At 39.8% G+C, this 20,684-nt stretch overlaps 1 protein-coding gene across 3 annotated transcripts in view; it reads right to left on the reverse strand.

Annotated features, from left to right (window-relative positions):
- Positions 1-20,684, reverse strand: part of MAPKAP1 (MAPK associated protein 1) — a 266,480-nt gene that overhangs the window by 205,502 nt on the left and 40,294 nt on the right. For all 3 annotated transcript variants that reach the window (XM_030817823.1, XM_030817824.1, XM_030817825.1), the window contains one exon: positions 10,493-10,641. In XM_030817823.1, the coding sequence (XP_030673683.1) occupies positions 10,493-10,641 (149 nt within the window). The remainder of the gene's footprint in view (positions 1-10,492; positions 10,642-20,684) is intronic.

The raw sequence follows: 20,684 nt of genomic DNA on the forward strand, positions 1-20,684 counted from the left end.
ATACAACTGAAATTCAGACAAACACACCAAGGATAAGAAACTGGCTCAGATCCGAGCCGTAGACAGTATTCATCTACTATTCATCTACAGTGCCCATCACATTTGCTCTCTGGTTTGTTGTTCGTGGTTCTGTTCCTCTGCTCGGTCAGGTGCACCTAATGTCATGGACCACTGTCATAGTCCTCAGCACTGGGCACGATCATTCATGTGAAGTATAGTTTCTCCACTTGATGGCCATATGGCCGCTCTTGTCTTTTAAGTTCCCCGAGGGCAGTCAGCCCCATCTTATTTATCATTGCATGGTACAGAGCTGGTATGCAATAAATATTTGAAATGAGCCAGTACAGTGTGGGTGCCTAGTAAATAATATATTCGATGGATAGAGATATGTGAATGAATCCACTCTGCACACCAGAAAAATCAATGGAAATAAACAAACATTTGTGAGGCACACACCAGATTCTACGTGTGAAAGCACTCCCCTTCCCCAGTCCCAATATCTTTTTTTTTTTTTTCACATGTAAGGAAGTTAAGGCTTACAAGATGCAATAACTTGCCTAACCCATATAACTCATAAAAAGATCTAAACCAGTCCGTCAGGTTTCAAGTCCACTGCTAAAGGAAAAACTTTTGTTTTTAAATTTAAAAAAATTTCAAATGTTAACTGTTTTTGTTTTCGCCGTAACAATGACTGCAAGAGTCTAGGAAAAAGAGCTGTGGTACTGGAATAGGAGAAAAAGGAGCTGGATACCAGCTCTGCCACACACTAGTGGGGAATCCTTGAGCACATCACTTTCTCTCTCTCAGCCTGTTCCCTCACCTGGAGCTAATACTCCCTAGATCACTGTTCTGTTAGGATAATTAAGAGGAAAGTTCCAATGTATACACAAAAGATTAACTCTTCAAAAGTTGTAGTTTTCCCATCTGTACCCCCCTACATCTCACTGATGTCAATCACCTCCCTAATCACAAAACCCTGGAATCTTAAAGCCAAAAAGAATCCAAGAGGTCATCTAAGCCACTTTCCTGGTTCTAAACATGCAGAAATCAAGGCTCATAAATGAGAGATGACTTGTCCTACATCAGAGAGAAGGAACTGCATGGCCAGGACTAACACTCAAGTCTTCTGATTCCCTGTCAGTGTTCCTTCTAACACATGGCCTAGTAGTCCTGGAAATCAAGTTTCCATTTTGTATGAATGTCATTAATGAAAATAAAAATCTCGGCTGGGCACAGTGGTTCATACCTGTAATCAGCACTTTGGGAGGCCGAGGCAGGCGGATTACCTGGTCAGGAGTTGGAGACCAGCCTGACCAACATGGTGAAACCCCACCTCTACTAAAAATACAAAAATTAGCCAGGCGTGGTGGCACACACCTGTAATCCCAGCTACTTGGGAGGCTGAGGTAGGAGAATCGCTTAAACCCGGGAGGCGGAGGTTGCAGTGAGCCAAGATCACACCACTGCACTCCAGCCTGGGCGACAGAGACTCCGACTCAAAAAAAAAAAATAAGAAAATAAGACTGAGCATTAGAACACTTGGATTCTATGCCCAGCTAGGTGACCCTAGGCTGTCATTTGATTTCTCTGGATAGAGGTCTTCAAGATAGTAAAATCATGGCCTTGTTCTTCGAGGGAGAAGACAATCTCTCCACTGCAAACCATGCAGAGCAAAGTACCCCAAGATGAGAAGGCTGAATGTAAAATGACACCATCCCTAGTCCCCTCCATACCTACAAGGATTGTCTCCTGGGCTAGACCTCAGTGCTTGATATTCATTCCAACCAGATTCCCTCTTCTAACCTGGTAATTAATCAGGTAGTCAGAAGGTAGTACAACAGTAATCTCGTTGTAACAAAAATACGTCCATGTTGTTTACCTCTTAGTCCCCTAACCTCCAACAATTACAGTCAACACGTCTTAAATGACACCTGACATCTGCCTCATTTAAAATTACTCTCTCGAAAATAAAAGAATAAAATTACCCTATCGTTTTCTCCTCTGAATGGCCTGCTCGGGCTGGGCATCTGAGCGCACATCCCTGTCATCTGAGAGGAAGTGACTGATGGAAGAGGAAGTGTTTGGAAGGTGACTAACGTCTGAAGGCAATTCCTTAGCCAGTTTCAAGGCTGGCTGACAAGCGAGAAAAAAGAAGAGGCTTTTTGCTCCACTCTCACCTCAAAGAGCACTGCCTCAGATTCCCCAAACACAAACCAGACATACCCCACCTCCCAAAAAGATGTACAGTGTCTTCAAGGACATGGTAACAGTCTATGATCTGTAGTCAGCAGGTCCAAAACAGCTGCCAATGGGTGACAGAGACTCCGTCTCAAAAAAAATAAAATAAAATAAGAAAATAAGAATCTCTGAGAATTAGAACACCTGGATTCTATGCCCAGCTAGGTGACCCTAGGCTGTCATTTGATTTCTCTGGATAGAGGTCTTCAAGATAGTAAAATCATGACCTCGTTCTTTGAGGGAGAAGCCCTCTTTCAGTGCTTCCTAATTCAGGGATGGTTTCATTATCCATCCAGCTCCACAAGCCGGACACAGACCAGGAAATCATCCTTCAAACCCCCTTCTAACCCTGTTCTCTAAATACATCATCAAATCCTACCACTTTTGCCTACTACTAAATATCTCTTGAATTGATTCACTTCATCTTCATCCTAACAAGCAAGCCCAAGTTACCACTCTCTCACCCAGAGCACTGCAAAAAATGTCTTGATTAGTTTCTCTATCCTCACAAACCCTTCTCAGGGATATACTCGGCAGCACAGCCCCAGGGGTCTTTTCAAAACAAATTTGATTACCTCACCTCCCCATTTAAATCCTTTTTCAAGGCTTCCCCGTGCCATGAGGTTAAAGAGAACACCTCTACCCATCATACCTGGTCTTCCCCCAGAGCTTCACCTTTCACCACGATCTACTTCACCCTAGGGCTCCAGTCACACAACTTTCTTTTGGTTCCTCAAAATTGCCAAATTCCCCTTGCCTCAGACCTTCTGTTCCTCCTTTCTCCTCTCCCTTTTCTTAGCTAGTTCTTACTCATCCTTTCGCTCTCAGATCAAAAGATTTTAACCCAAGCCTGACAAACATGTTCTTTCCATGGCAAGAGTCTGCCTTCCTTTGAAAAGCCTTAAGCCAGTGGTGAATTCTACCTCATGGAATTTTTAGAAGATGGCTCCACAACAAAGGAAGCCACCACAGACTGGCAAGGTTCACAGCTAACTGCAGAAATGAGGCCTAGACAGAGAGCTCAGGGTGGAAGAAGTTAGTTTTAAGAACTCAGCATAGAGGATTTAACTTCAGAGTAGAATGCCGAAAACATTTTGTTGTGATTCCTATTTAACTCATTACGAATTGACCATCAAGACAAAAATCCCAATGTCTTCCCTTGGGATTTTCAGTATAACATGAAGCAACAGCAACAGGAGAGAATTAATATAATGGTAAGGGGGAAATAATCTCACAAAGAGATGTCTTTAATGAATTTGATCCTTCTTTTTCAGACACCATCTTGCTCTGTCACCTAGGCTGGAGTGCAGTGGTGCAATCACAGCTCACTGCAGCCTCAACCTCCTGGGCTCAAGTGATCCTTCCGCCTCAGCCTCTCAACATGCTGGGGTTACAGGCATGAGCCACTGTGCCCGGTGATCCTTCTATACCATATACCGGAATATGTAAAAGGTGGTGAATATCTAATCTCCATCTTCTTTTAGAAATAGAATAGACTAACAAAAACTGATCTATGAAAGGAAGACTAGGCCAGGCGCGGTGGCTCACGCTTGTAATCCCAGCACTTTGGGAGGCCGAGGCAGGCGGATCACGAGGTCAGGGGATCGAGACCACGGTGAAACCCCGTCTCTACTAAAAATACAAAAAATTTAGCCGGGCGTGGTGGCGGGCGCCTGTAGTCCCAGCTACTCGGAGAGGCTGAGGCAGGAGAATGGCGTGAACCCGGGAGGCGGAGCTTGCAGTGAGCCGAGATTGCGCCACTGCGCTCCAGCCTGGGCAACAGAGAGAGACTCCGTCTCAAAAAAAAAAAAAAAAAAAAAAAAAAAAAAGAAAGGAAGACTAGCAAAATACAGTCGCAGTGATAAGTAGCCAAGATAATAACTGCTAAAATCATGTTGAGACTTTTCTTTAAAAACGTATGTAGGTTGGACGCAGTGGCTCACACCTGTAATCCCAGCACTTTGGGAGGCCGAGGCAGGCAGATCACCTGAGGTCCAGAGTTTGAGACCAGCCTGGCCAACATGGTGAAAACCCATCTCTATTAAAAATTCAAAAATTAGCCAGGTGTGTTGGCAGGTGCCTGTAATCCCAGCTACTCGGGAGGCTGAGGCGGGAGAAATCACTTGAACCTGGGAAGCAGGTGCTGCAGTGAGCTGAGATGTGCGACTGCACTCCAGCCTTGGCAAAAGAGAGAGACTCTGTCTCACAAAAACAAAACAAAACAAAAGTATGTAAATGAAGCCACTGAACAACTGAGACAGACAGCTCTTAATTCAAAATATAGTCACTCTAGATTTATCTCTTACTGGGCACTAAGCAAGCAAAGCCCTGGAGAACTCTTACTGAAAGGAGCAGTAGTGGACTTCCCGTATTATGCAGCCAACTTCTTTCTTCATTCATGGCTACCCCCGCACCCCAACCAGCTGAGTAGGGGTTGGGGATAAAGGAGAAGGAAGTAAGGCCAGAAGACCCTTAGGCTCAAGGCCACTGCCTCAGCTCAGGGAGCATTAAGTAAAAGCTGCTTTCTAGAAACATAGCCAACACTAAAAAGCCCAGGCTACTTTTTTTTTTCTTTGGGAAAGAGATCCAGAAGCAAACGTAGTTTAACATATTAGAAGGGACCATTCCCACAAGAATAGCATATTTTCCAAATTCAGATGAGGTGCCTTTTCCGCTAAGGGCAATTTTTCTTTTTACATGATTTCAATTCGCTGACCTTTTCTGAGTTTGCAACATTTCTCGGTGGCTTCATGCTTTTCTGCAAAGTTTTAAGTGACTTTCTTTGACGAGAGCTATTTAATGCCAATGATTGTAGAAAACATTTGTTCATAATTATCCAGACATAGACTGGAACAATGCTGAAACAAGAGCAGCATGCAAAAATGTATTTAAGGACTATCATCCCAAAATGCTGCTAAAAGCTATTAACCAGTATGTGTTAATTGCCACAGCATTCATATTAATTTTCACTTCAGGCTCGACATTGTGGAATATTTCCCCTGATACATTTTAAACAAAGTTTAATTTAAGGAACTGCTTCTATCAACACTTATGAAAATTAACAGCCAAGCAATTAGCACTCATGAATTATCCCTTCCCCCATGCTCTCTGCAGCTTCCCTGTTAAAACAGTTTCTAATAGAGAAATGGTTACTTTCTAACAAGTTAACACAATCAAAGTCACAGTTATCTATATGAACCAGAACTGGTTTGCTCTTTCAAGCACTTGTCAAGTCAAACATTCCCCTTATATTTAGAAAACAGTATTTAGCTAAGCCCAAAAAGTAGGATATTTAACATTTTAGAAACTGCCAAGCGATCACCAATATTGAACCATTTTCTCACCGAAAGTTTAAAAAAAAAATAGCCATTCCTCCACCCACCCAAAGGAAGTAATTACTTGTCTCAATCTTCCTAGTGAAGGACCAAAACCCCACTGGACTCCCTGAACTTCAACATGCAGACCGTTTTCACCCACTCTGCTGTACTTCTTCTTTATGACACTATTCTAAAATCCTGGCTTTTAAAAACACATTCCCTCTCATTCAATCCTGTCAACCACATAATGAAGTACGTGGAAGAGACCGTCACTGCCCCATCGTCAGTGCCCTGTGTCACCCCTTTACAAAGAGAAAGCAGCAGAAGTGGGATATTTGTTGAGTGTTTCCTATGTGCTACGTGTCCTGCTAAGCACGTCCTGCTCATTTCATCCTCCTGAGGAAGATACACTGTCATCATTTCTTTCACAGATCAGGACTGGAACTTGTAGAGAAAAAACATTTTTTCCTTCTACCCTTGTAAATGCTTGGCTGAGGCCCCTGTAACAAGAAACAGAGTAACAAAAGACAAGCACACAAATTTATTTAACCTAAATTTTACATGACATAGAGCCTTCATAAGAAAACGAAGACCCAAGAAACCGTTGGTTAAATCTGAGGGTTTTTATATTAAGTTTGACGAAAAGCGGAAAGTCATGTGGAAAATATGATAGGAAAAAGATAAGAAGTAAGTGTTGTAAACTGTGGGGAAATTTAGCAAAGCCTGTTCTTTAAGATTCGTCTTCGGAGATGAGGATGCTCCTTTTCTCTAGGCAGAGGGAGAACACGTCTCACATGAGGGCCTTGTGACCTGCTTAGGGGGGAAGGGCAGGGGAAGATGAGAGTTCTTCCTGCCATTTCTCAAGTTCCTTCAGCTTATGATATTCAATATTCCAAGGTACCATATTTTGGGGTAGTGTGTCCTGAACCCCAAGCTTCATGAGGTTAAGTAGCTAGCCTGAAGTCACACCGTAAGTGGAGCCATGGGGATTTGAACTGAGGCTTTACTACAGAATAGGTCACTTTATTAAACGACGCTGCCTCTCACTGTGCTAGATGCTTCATCCTAGCATTGTCCTATTTGATGGTCTCATGACCCTTGTGAGGAACTCACACCCATCCCCTTTCAGAGGTGAAAAAACTGACTGAGATGACACAACTTACTAATCAGTCCTTTTTTTTTATTATTACTAACTGTATTGACAGGAAATGGCTTCTTGAACTTCTGATGGTCTATTAAGGATAATATCTGCAAATGCAATTTGACCAGAATAGTGATAATGTGCTAGGAAAAGAGTCTCAAGAAAGTGCTATGGCATAAAATGGATAGGGTTAGATTTCCTTCTTAAAACATAACCTAATCTGAAACAGGTGGAGAAACAGGGCAGAAAATCCACATATTTTGAGGCACTTAAATCAGTGCTGAATGTCTATTGCCTCTCAGCAAAGCCCACTCCCCGATCACCTCAAAGCAACCTCTTGTCACAACCAACAGCTCCCACATCCAGTGAAATCAGAAGGACTGGCACAAGAAGTTTTCCAATTGTCTCAACCTCTAGAATAGAGGTTTTGTGTCACTAACGAGGCTATTCGGGGGTTCCGTTCTCAACAATGCTTAAGAATTCAGGCAGATGGCTGAGGCTGGTTTTGCGGATCTGACCAAAGCATGCCCTAAAACTGCTTGGCAATCAACCTGGAACTTTTTTCAAATGATCAGTAAACAGTTATTGATAATCCAGACTCTAAAACAGATCACAGACAGCATCACCAATTTGCTAAAGAAATAATATGAAAATGATAAACCTGACCCCAAAAATTGTCAAAATTACAATAAAGCACATGCCTAAGTACAGCCTTTCCCTCTCAATTTCATGCCTTAAAAAATTATTAGCCAACCACAATTTTAAAAAGCTTTTTATAAAATTATTAACCAGCTAAAGGAACCAAAAATTACTTGGAAATATTCACTTTAATTTAGCACATTAGCTAAGAGATGCTCACCCTTAGAATCATAAAAACCAACAAGCCGGTTGGCACAAACTGTTAAGAACACTGGATGTGCCTGCTTGACTAAAATGTAATAGTAAAGCCATAGCAAAAGCAAAATCCTTTCTTCAAATCTAACACTAGTTTAATCTTAAGGAGGATTTCACAGCAGTTAGTCTCTTGAGGAAATACATAATTAAGTAGTTTTTTAGCATATTTAATTAGACCCCAAACTCTTCCCTGTCCCCTTCTCTCCCCAATTATGTACTATTTGCCCAAGAGACCTAAGCAACTCAGTTAATTATGTAAATAAGGCAAGAGTTATTCCCAAGAAAAGCATTGTGAATATTTGTAGGGGGAAAAAAAAACTGTACATATTTTAGAGGATTTAACAAATCTTTGTAAAAAAAAAAAAAAAATAGGAGTATCAAAATACATAGAAAACCCTTACATTTGAGGCAAAAAGCATGGCATTCCAATGACAAGACAGTGAATCATAAAACAAGACACTCATTTCATTTATTAAATATGAGCCGAATAAAAATAAAATAATTTTAAGTTACAACAGTAACAAAAATTTAGTGCTGAACGTCGGATGATTTATGGGAGGAATCAATCTGGAAATTATTAAGAGTGGAGTCTCACGGAAAAGGCTTTATTATCAAGGGGTTGACATGATCTTAACTCTAGAGGCAGCCATGGTGCTGTTATAACTACTACAATCCCATTATTATGCAATCACAAAATGCTAATTTGATCATTTTGAGGTGTTATTTGAATAGTCATTTTAATTTCTAGGTTACAAAAAGGCTTGACTCAAGTATAATTCTCTACTAATCATTGAGATGTCATTGTATATCATATTGATGCATTTCACAAAGATAAAGAAAGACTAATTTAATATGTACAGTACAATATCCTTCAAATATTAGCCATTTTCATTACATATCTGCCAAATGCATCAATATTAAAAAATAGATGAGAACAAGGGTTTAATTGTATTTTAGCAATTGTAATATGTAAGATAATAATACAATAGCATCACATAAGATAGACTTATCAATATCTAAATCTTTCTTAATCAATGCATAATGGTGACTGCTCTGCACTCACATCCTTTGCGGATTACAAATGGACTTGCTATGACAAAAGCATTGAGAGTCTTCAGTGTAAACACACATCTAGCGAGAATAATTCCTTTGTGACTAAGGAGATGGTTTACTTTTTATTTTCCCGCTGGTACTTCAGAAGTTAGATATATACACACCAAGCAGAGTTCACAACCTTGTGACAAATCCGAACCTAAGTAATTAATAATAAAGTCTACGGTATAAAGAGAATTCTAGAGTATTTTAAAAGATCTGTGCTATTTTTTGATATAAACACATTATCATACATTAACTATTCCAGAAATTACATCTTCAAACAATGAGGATGGTATCAGGCAATGGAAGCAAATAAATTCCAACTGCTTATCCTAATCCCAAGAATAACTTCTCACATGTCTAAATGAATCCATTGTAGTATTTTTTTTTAAACCCTATGTAGTCCAACTCGCCATGTTACCAGAGGCTGACATTCCTGTCCCCTGGGGGAACTTCCTTCTCTGTGCTACATTCCACAAAACAGGAGAAAGCAGCAAGGGCAGACAAAAGAGAAGCTTTACATCAATACAGTCTATAACTTACTAAATGTGCTGTCAGAGGTTTTTTGGAGGAAACTTCCAGAGTATATTAAGACCTTTATATTACTTATGCATTTTGTTTCTAGTTTTTACTCTTATCCCCCAGAAACATCAATAACCTCATGTGCCAATGGCCATACATGCTCACTGAAACCTATGGAAACCTGCTGAATTGTAGGAAGCAAAAGTCTTTCGAAGAGAAAACATCTCTGCTCAAAGAGGACAACTGACAGAACCAGCTCATGAAAAAAAGAAAAAAATCAAGCATAAGCAAAAAGCTGTGTGTTTATTAACTGCAATGGCGTTGAAATAAGACAAATTATACACAACACCTCCAGGCAAAGAGCTATCACTCAGCACCCCACACCACTGCCAGACAGCAAACATCATGGCAATAAATACAAAAATCAACCGCTACTGTCTTGTGAACAAGGCCCTGCTCAGGTCAGCACAGAGACACAGGAAGACAGGGGGTTGGGGAAGGGGTGCTGCACATGAAACTAGGATCCACCTGAAATAGTAGCCATGTTTCTAAAAGGAAAACAAACACACTTTAATTTTATAACAGCAAACTGTTAGCACAAACAGGCAAAAAATAAAGTTAGTCTCCATAGCAAATGTCAAGATCCCCCTACAGTGAAATACTGAAATGCAAGCAATAGCCTAGAATTCTGAAATGAAACTCAGATCTCAACAATTTCTACAGTTATAATAATCAGCCAAGACAATGCAAGTTGCCTCCCAGAACCACTTTCAAGGCTTTCCCAATACAATTAGACCTTGATTAATCACAATCTAACTAGTCCAACTTCTCAAGTATACTTAGAAGATAAAACGGATTAAAAATATACACATATATATTTCTCTCTCCCTTCCTCCCCCTCCCCTTTCTCTCATATATATATATATATAAAAACATATGTATATACATACACACACACACACACACACACACACACACACACACATATATGTGTTGGGGAGGATTAAAATACAACAGTCCTGAGATATCTATACACAGAGAAAGAGAGAATGAAAGAGCACAGGACTGTTTTTGTTTTAATCCTCCCAAATATATTACTGTGGAAACAACACTGAAACCAAATTCATACCTTTACATCAACAGTCTTAGAAAATGTAAGTGACATTCTGTAACTGTCAACTGATATTCTACGAAGCATTTCTGAAACCCTAAATCTAATAATAATACCAACAACTCCACTCAATTACAGTTTTACTTAAAGGGACAAAGTCTCATTTTTACTTACCTTGCCATCAAATTTGGAATACTCGTTAAAGGGGTTATTCAGCTGCAGGGGGCACTGTTCTAGGCGTACAGATAATATTGACTGCTTCCCAGAAATTGGAGGCTTCTCTTTGAGAGATTTTTTTTCAAACAGTGACTTTAACTCCTGGGCTGTGATACAAGAGGAAGAAAAACATCTTTGTGATTACATGGAGACAATTTGTCCACCTTCCCTAAAAAGTCTTCCTTAGAACCTTAAGGAAGGAGCACCCAGAGACATGTTCAGGTTGGATGTATGCAGAAAGCCCCACAATATACTGTGCACTGAAAAGGCAGAGCACGGAAGAACGTGCAGGCCAGGATAGTCAATTTGGAAAGAGAAGGGGTTAAGGGAGGAGGGAGAATCAGACAAAGTAACAAAGGAGCCATTTTATAAGAAGAGCACTCACAGCCAGGAGACCTGAGCTTTGGCCCAGCTTTGCTACTAACAGCAAGCTATGTGATAGTGGACACTTCTCTAAACCTCTCTGGGCTTGTCAAACTAGAAAATCTCAAAGATCTCTCCTGCCTGTAATATTATGTGATTTTGGAATTCTAGTTCTTCAAAGTCAAGATCTACATATTAATCCTCTAACACTCTCCAGTTGCACCTTGCACAAACTCTTGATGCCAAAGATGAAGAGGAGAAAAAGAGAAAGGATATTTATAATAACAGTAGCTAACATTTATTGCTGCTTGGCCTTTTGGCTAAGATCAAGTGTAGTAACAGTAGCTAACATTTATTTAGCAAGTCAATATATCTCATTTAATCCTTATAACAAGCCTATGAGGTAGATACTAGCGTTATCTCAGATTTGTCAATGTGGAAACAAGCTTAGAATATTTTGATTAGCCCTGGACCGCACAGCTAATAAGTAACAGAACTAGAATTTGCACCTGACCAAGGCTCTTATACATTAGGGCACTAATGAACATGGTAGACACTGAATAAATTTTGTTGCATGAATGAATGATTGAAATAATTCAGATTAAAATTATTAAATCTGAATTATTATTCATTAGTAAACCAAGACAAGTTCTGTAACTTTTCAAAGATCATTTAATTCTCTAAATCAACTGGAATATCAATCAAGGTGGCGGTAGCTAGATAAATGGCTATGAGGAAATGTCCACACTTAAAGTTTTTAAATAAATTAATCTGAGACTTTAAAATCTGCAATAGACATGTTCAACCCCATTCCACTTTAGCATAGTCAAATTAAACCAAGAGAGAGAACAGAACTCCAAAACAGTCACTTAGAACTTTCAAAAAAAAATGTAACTGCAGCTGGGCACCGTGGCTCAAACCTGTAATCCCAGCACTTTGGAAAGGCAAGGTGGGAGGCTCACTTGAGCACAGGAGTTCGACATGATAAACATATTAAACACAGATTTGAAGAGGAATTAGACTATAATTCAATTAAAGTAATATTTTAAATATGGGAAGTACTTTTCTACCTGCAATCTATTACCAGTTTCATGGTTACAATTGGGAAAGAAATGATCCTTTATTAAGCATCTATTATGAGCCAGGATCAATAGTAGGTATTTTCCTCACCTGGCAGAGTCAGTCTTCACAGATCCTAAGAGAGATGTTACTACTAGCTCCATGAAGAAACTGAGGAATCCCAAACACAAGTAATGGCTAGATTTCACACAGCTGTTACCAATAGGGTTAGGTGCAATGTGATGCTATGATTAACCATTCTCAGACATTCACACTCAGACCTCTCTCCTCAACCTAACACCTCCTCCCCTCTTCCTCCTTTGTCGAGGCTTGGAGAACAGAAACAACCAAAGAGAACTTTTGCATGCTCTCATCTGCTCTTCTATCTGCCTGTCCTCCTATTACCATGGATGAATTCCCTCTGCCCTTACCTTAGGCCAGCCCTTCCCTTGTGCACTAAATCCCATCCCTCTTGCCAACTCATGAACAGCTCTCCAGCAATTCTCTTCTCTCTCTTCCATTGTCAATTTTTCTCTCACTGAATTAGTCACATCAGCACACAGTACTGAAACACTGCTCATTAAAAAAAAAAAAAAAATCCTCTCTCTATCCCATACTCCCTCCCTTCTGGTTACTACCATATTTTTCTGCTTCTTAAAATGTCTGTCTATATTCTTCCTGTCCAGTCCCTCCACTTCCATTCAATCAAATCCACTCCAAGCAGGCATATTCAGGCCACACTACTCCACCAAAGCAGCTTTCATCAAGGTCACCAATGATCCCTTTGTTGCTAAATCTGTTGGTCAATTTTTAATCCTCATCTTACAAGATGTCTTGGTAGCATTTGACACAGTTCCTCACTCCCTCCTGTTTAAACATTTTTTTCACTTGCTCCCCAGGACTCCACTCTATCTGGCTTTGATACTCTCAGCCTACTTCTTCTTGGTCCCTCTGCTGATTCATCTCATTTCCCCCTTGAATCACTGGCATTTCCCAAGGCACAGCACTTGGACCTCTTCTCAATCTACATTCACACCACTGGTGATCTCATCCAGTCGTATGCTTTTAAATACCATCTATAAGGGGTAAAACTAAATTGTGGTGACATAAATCAGAACAATGCTTGCCTCTGGGGAGTGAAATGACTAAAAAGGGGCACCAGGGAACTTTTTTGGGGTGACAGAATTGCTCCATACTTGTCTGGGATGCTAGTTATATAAATGTATATGTCTGTCAAAAGTTCTTGAGCTGTACATTTAATATCTGTACATTTCACTATATGTAAAGCATACCTCAAAAAAAGTAAATAAATAAAAAGGGAAACCCCAAGTAAGTATCTTCTACATGCTAGTACCTCTCAATGGTTATTTCTAACCCCAAACACTCCCTGAAATTATAGACATCCAATTTTCTACTGGGCACTTTCACTTGGATGTCCACCAGGCACCTCAAGTGTTACTTATTCGTAACCAAACTCTTGATCTTTCCCCAAAGCTCCCACTCCCACAGTCTCCTCAGTTAATGGCAGTTCAGTTCTATTAGGCCAAAAACTTGGGGGTCCTCCTGACTTCTTACATCCTACCCATCAACCAACACTTCAAAAGCTATTCAGAACCGTGGCAACCGCTAGCAACGCTGTATTATCATCACCTTAAAACCCGCTTTACTGTTTCTGCCCTTGCCTCCTCATCCCAACCCTTGTTCCTTCCTGACACAGCCGCCAATACGAGTCTTTTAAAATACAAGTTACAAACTTCAGAATGAGGAGAAAAATTGATAAATCTGACCACATGAAAAGGAAACACTTTTGTATGGGAAAAAAGTAAAAAGACAAATGATAAATTAGGAAAGAATAAAGGTCAATATTCCTAATATGTAAATATTCTAAAAGTAAAGAAGACACTGAACAACACACATAGAAAAATAAGACAAAAATATGGAATGTTCACAGAAAAAGAAATGTAAACAGCTCTTAAATGGAAAGATTCTCAACCACATTCATAAGAGATTTGCAAATTAAAACTACATTTCATCAGATTGGCAAAAATCTAAAGATTTGAGGCTCTGAGGACATAGACACTCTATAAAACAGCGAAAGTCCTATGAAAGGGAATTTCCTATCAAGGAAAATCACATCTTCATTTACCCTCTGACCCAACAATACCACTTAGATACACTGGTAAAACAAAACTTTAAAAAATATGCATAAAACTATTCCCTGCAGTGCCATTTGCAAAAGCAAAGCCTGAAAACAAACAAACATCCCTCACCGGGGCATGGGTTGGCACTGGTACATCTGTATCACAGAGTATTATGCAACTGTAAAATGGAATGAAGTTTATCTCTATATATTGCTCCAGAAAAATCCTCGGAATATATTACTAAATGAAAAAAGTATTGTACAAAACAGTATGTATAGTATGCTATCTTTAATCTAAAAAGAGGATACAAATATAAATATGCTTACATATAGTTTTAAACAGACAAAAAACCTTTTTAAAAATGACTATAAAAGAGTGAAGGGAACAGAAAGTGAAGCTAGATTTCTCTGACTTTATCTTGCTTTATGTTTCTGACTTTGAAGCCATGTCAATGTTTTAAATAATTATAAAAGAAAATTAAAAGCATAACCTCTAAAAACAAAGGCAAAATGAAATACATGAACCTAAGTATAATAATGACTTGGCAGATTAACTACAAAGAGGGGAATTATTTTAAATAATTTTGTTACCCAGCAAATGACCCAATTTCTTCAACAAATAAATTATAAGAAAAAAGTGAAAGAGAAGCTATAGATTGAAAAATGAGACATTAACCAAGTAGTAGATGGATCTTAGATCCAAACATGAACAAACCAATAGGGAAAAAATAAAAATTTGAGATGATTAGGAAAATATGAAAAATTGGATATTTAATAATATTAAATAATTGTTTCTTGGCCAGGCACTGTGGCACACGACTGTAATTCCAGCACTTCGGGAGGCCAAGATGGGCAGATCACTTGAGCCCAGGAGTTCAAGACCAGCCTGGACAACATGGCAAAATCCCATCTCTACAAAATATGCAAAAATTAGCCAGGAATGGTGACATGTGCCTGTAGTCCCAGCTGCTTGGAAGGCTGAGGAGGAAGAATCACCTGAACCCAGGAGGTTGAGGTTGTAGTGAGCCATGTTCATGCCACTGCATTCTAGCCCCAGTGAGAGTGCAAGACCCTGTTTCAAAACAAAAATGTTTTTTCTGACCGGGCATGGTGGCTCACGCCTGTAATCCCAGCACTTTGGGAGGCCGAGGTGGGTGGATCATGAGGTCAGGAGATCGAGACCATCCTGGCTAAGAGAGTGAAGCCCTGTCTCTACTAAAAATACAAAAAATTAGCCAGGCGTGGTGGCAGGTGCCTGTAGTCCCAGCTACTTGGGAGGCTGAGGCAGGTGAATGGCGTGAACCCAGGAGGCGGAGCTTGCAGTGAGCCGAGATTGTGCCACTGCACTCCAGCCTGGGCGACAGAGCAAGACTCCGTCTTAAAAAAAATAAAATAAAAATAAAATTTTTCTTTATATTATAAAGAAATTATTTTAAATGTTTTTCAATGTAATTATTAAACATTTCTTTATAATAATTAACATAAATAATTTTAAATGATATAAAGAATATTAAAATAATATTAGTTTTTTGGAGAGTAGTAGTGCCACCGTTTTATTATGTGTTAAAAATACAAAGTATTTAGGTACGAAATTATATAGTAGCTGGGATTTGCTTAAAAATAATCTGGGAGGGCTGGTCGTAAAATGTATAAATCAAACAGGACCAGCCATGTACTGTTTATTGTTGAAGCTGGCAGATGAGTGAAGGGAGTTCATTAAACCATTCTCTCTACTTCTGTGTATGTCTGAAATTTTCTACAATAAAAAGGTTTTTTTTAAGGAAATTTAAACTGGGGGAAAAGAAGTCACATATCACATCACTACTCTGATCAAATCACCTCAGAGAAAAAATACAATTCCTTACCAGACCCTCCATAAGTAGGAACCCCACTACTGACTTCTCTGATCCCACTCTTCCCGTGCTTACTGTGCTCTAACCAACAGGCATCCTTCCTTGTTATTCTATTTTTTGAATACACCAGGCACGTTTCTGCCTCAGAATCTTTGCACTTGCTATTTCTTTCTCTTAGAACACTCATCCCCCGATATATGCATGACTCACTCCTCCACTTCCTTTAGATCTCTGCTCAAACAGTACCTTTCTAATGAGCCCTTCCTTGGCCACCCTACACAAAATAGCAAAATTCTCTGCCTAGGATTCCTTATCCCCCTTACCTGGCTATATTCTTCTCCATGCCATTTATCCATTCTGGCATATATGTTTACTGTTTATACTACTCTCCAAAAAACTAATATTATTTTAATATTCTTTATATCATTTAAAATTATTTATGTTAATTATTATAAAGAAATGTTTAATAATTACATTGAAAAACATTTAAAATAATTTCTTTATAATATAAAGAAAAATTTTATTTTTATTTTATTTTTTTTAAGACGGAGTCTCGCTCTGTCGCCCAATCGAATATAACCCCCATGAAGACAAGGACTTTGTCTTGTTCACTATTTGTTGAAGGAATAATTTATTATTTTTTAATAATAAATATTTGTTGAATGAATAACTCTGGACCAGAGAATTAGAAAAAGTTGCTGGGGTAGGGTATAGGAAGGGAGGACAGAGAGAGAGCAGATGGGTAGAAAGAAGCCAAGACAAGATGGGGGAAGTCATGAGAGCCCTTCCTTCTGGTTCCAAGCCATTCATCAGGCAGACTATACTTCTTGAAAGCCCTCCTTCAAGTCGCTTTCTGTTATTTGCAACTAAAAAGTCCTAACCGATATAAACAGTTGGACTTCACCAACAAACACAAAACTAAAAAAATACATAGCCTGGAAATTTAATTATCATCAGCTTTATGAAAAAGCACACACTATAGCATTCAGAAGATGAGAATGTGTATTAGAACCTAAGCATGGAACATATTAGAACTATAAGGATTTAGGGAGCGGTGGGATACAAAACAAATATAACAGATTTTGGCCAGGTGTGGTGGCTCACACCTGTAATCCCGGCACTCTGGGAGGCCAAGGCAGGTGGATTACCTGATGTCAGGAGTTCGAGACCAGCCTGGCCAACATGGTGAAACCCTGTCTCTACCAAAAATACAAAAATTAGCTGGGCGTGGTGGCGGGCACCTGTAATCCCAGCTACTTGGAGGACTGAGGCAGGAGAATCACTTGAACCTTGGAGGCGAAGGTTGCAGTGAGCCGAGATCACGCTACTGCACTCCAGCCTGGGCAGTAAAACTCCGTCTCAAAAATAAAAAATAAAAATAAAATAACAGATTTATTTACAAAAGACCAATAACACAGTTATGAGGAAGAATGTCCTATTTATCATGGTAGGCTGGGCGTGGTGGCTCATGCCTGTAATCCCAGCACTTTGGGAGGCCAAGGCAGGAGGATTGCTTGAGTCAAGGAGTTTAAGACCAGCCTCGGCAACACAGGGAGACCCTCCATCTACAAAATATTGTAAAAATTGGCCAGGCATGGTAGCATGCACCTGTGTGGCATAGTTACTTGGGAGACTGAGGCAGGAGGATTGCTTGGGCCCAGGAGGTCAAGGCTGCAGTGAGTCATGATCATGCCACTGCACTCCAGCTTGGGTGACAGAGCGAGACCCTGTGTCAAAATATATATCTATATATTTTTATATTAAATATTGAATAGTTTAAAATATATATACTCACATGTATAAATGAAATCTAAAATAAATACATCAAAATGGTAACAACAGCAGTTGCCTCTGGATGTGAGATTACTGGTAGCTTATTTTCATTTTTAATTTTTTTTCTACACAATTTCTTTTTTTGCTTTTTGAGATAGGGTCACCCTCTGTTGCCCAGGCTGGAGTGCTGTGGTGCCCCCATGGCTCACTGCAGCCTTGATATCCTGGGCTCAAGTGATCCTCCCATCTCAACCTCCTGAGCAGCTGGGACTACAGGAGCATGCCACCATGCCCAGCTAATTATGTGTGTGTGTGTGGTGTGTGTGTGTGTGTGTGTGTGTGTGTGTGTGTATGTGTGTGTGTAGACGGGATCTCACTATGTTGCTAGGGCTGGCCTCGAACTCTTGGGCTCAAGTGATCCTCCTGCCTTGGCCTCTCGAAGTGCTAGGATTACAGGCATGAGCCACTGTACCTGAATTTTTTTTTTTTTTTTTTTTTTTTAACATAGAGGGTTTGGCAACTTTCCCAAACTCTGGCTATAGCTGACAGAGAAGGAAAGGAATAAGAGAGCTAGGCACGGTGGCTCACACCTGTAATCCCAGCACTTCAGGAGGCCAAGGCAGGCAGATCACCTGAGGTCAGGAGTTTGAGACCAGCCTGGCCAACATGGTCAAATCCCGTCTCTACTAAAAATAGAAAAATTAGCCAGGCATGGTGGCAGGTGCCTGTAATCCCAGCTACTTGGGAGGCTGAGGCAGGAGAATCATTTTAATCTGGGAGGCGGAGGTTGCAGTGGGCAGAGATCATGCTGCTGCACTCCAGCCTGGGCGACAAAGCAAGACTCAGTCTCAAAAAGAAAGAAAAAAAACGGAACAACAGAACACCAAAGACTCCTCAATACCCAAAGCTTCAGAAGCAGCTTTCTGCCAATGATATTGGAGGGAGCAGAGCAGAGTAGAAAGACTAAAATTTTGGGGTCAAACTGTCCAGGAGGTGAATTCTGGCTTCACCACTTACTACTTATAAGTAACTCCTCTCACCTGTAAAAGAGACACACTAACAGCTAATTTACTGGCTTTGAATGAAGACTAAATAGGCCAGGCACAGTGGCTCACACCTGTAGTCCCAACACTTTGGGAGGCTGAGGCGGGCGGATCACATGAGGCCAGGAGTTCAAGATCAGCCTGGCCATGATGACAAACCCTGTCTCTACTAAAAATGTTTTTTAAAAAATTAGCCAAGCATGGTGGCACACGCCTGTAATCCTAGCCACTAGGGAGGCTGAGGCACAAGAATTGTGTGAACCCCAGAGGCGGATGTCACAGTGAGCCAAAACTGTGCCACTGCACTCCATCCACCCAGGGTGACAAAAGGAGACTCAGTCTCAAAAACAAACAAAAAAGAAATAAATAAACTTAGTGGCTAACATACTATATACCCTGAGCTGATTACTCATCAGAATCACCCAGAGACCTTTTGAAAACCGTAACTTACCCTTAAGAAAGTTCTTTGTAATTCTCCCCACCCTTGAGAATGTACTTTGTGAGAACCACCCCCTGCCCCCAAAACATTGCTCTTAACTCCACCGCCTATCTCAAAACCTGTAAGAACTAATGATAATCCCACCACCCTTTGCTGACACTCTTTTCGGACTCAGCCCGCCTGCACCCAGGTGAAATAAACAGCCTTGTTGCTCAAAAAAAAAAAAAAAAAAACTTTGTGGGCCCCAACCCCCATCTACTAAATCAAGAATTCCATAGGTGAGGCCTAGAAATTCATAGGGAATGTTATTATAACATGCACTTTTGGATGCATTTCTGATTTTTATACCTCCAATGTATTTGGGAATCATTACTTAGGAAACCAATAATAGAAGTTACATAAAACTTCAGGTACATGTAAATAATTGATATAAATAAGCTACATTGTTGTTTTGCATTATTATTTAACTTCATGCATAAGAAGGCTTATTTGCCAATTAGACTTCGAACTTCTAGAGGAGAGGATTCATGTAGTCCTCCTAGCACTCAGCACAGAATTATTAGGCACACAGGAGTTATGAAAGAAATACTTGTTAAATGATTCAATGAGTAAGGGTAATAACTAATTATGTAAAGAATAAAATACCAATACCATTTTAAAATAATAAAATTAAAGATATTTGGATCTTAATACGACATTATTCCTAACAAAGCACACTTCTGATGATACCATCTTCTTATCTATCCATGCAGTTTTGGTTACAGGAATATTACAAGGATCTTACTCTAAGGTATTTCATTTATCATGTGGTCTCATGGCACATGGATCAGTAAGTTCATAAAGAACTGAGGTATGGATTAGATGGTCTCCACAAACCCTCTATCTCCTCTATGAAAAGGCTGCCCTTATGCTGTGTCTTAAAGGATAAACTGGATGTTGACAGAATAATTGTGGAAGAAGAATACTTCCAGGGAGGTCATCCTATTTAGAATGATGATTCTTCTAGTGGGGAATGAAATAAAACAAAGATAAGAAAAACAAATGAAAGGATTTTAGCAAAGCATAAATAATAGAAAAAGAATGAGGGAATGAAGTTGGGTATGGTGGCACGTGCCTGTAGTCCTAGCTCCTCAGGAGGTTGAGGCACTTGAATCCAGAGTTTGAGGCCAGCCTGGGCAACACAGTGAGACCCCCAATTCTTAAAATGAGAGAATGAATAAATAATTACCCGTCCAAAATTCTCAAAAAAGATCAAAAAGATTTAGATGTGGCATTTCTTGCTGAGAGAGTACGTCTGTTGGAGATGTATAAAAATAGGATGGCTGCTCAGTTTGCCAGGTAGACGTTTAGTGGACTGCTGATTCCACTTTTCCAACATGCTTCAATATACCCAGAATGCCAAGCTGTGGTTTAATGATAGGACCCAGCCTAAGGGAGAATCCAAAGACATTCTTTTGTGCATTGATGAGTTTCACTCTAA

The sequence above is a fragment of the Nomascus leucogenys genome, chromosome 8, assembly GCF_006542625.1.
Source record: "Nomascus leucogenys isolate Asia chromosome 8, Asia_NLE_v1, whole genome shotgun sequence".
Lineage (NCBI taxonomy): Eukaryota > Metazoa > Chordata > Mammalia > Primates > Hylobatidae > Nomascus > Nomascus leucogenys.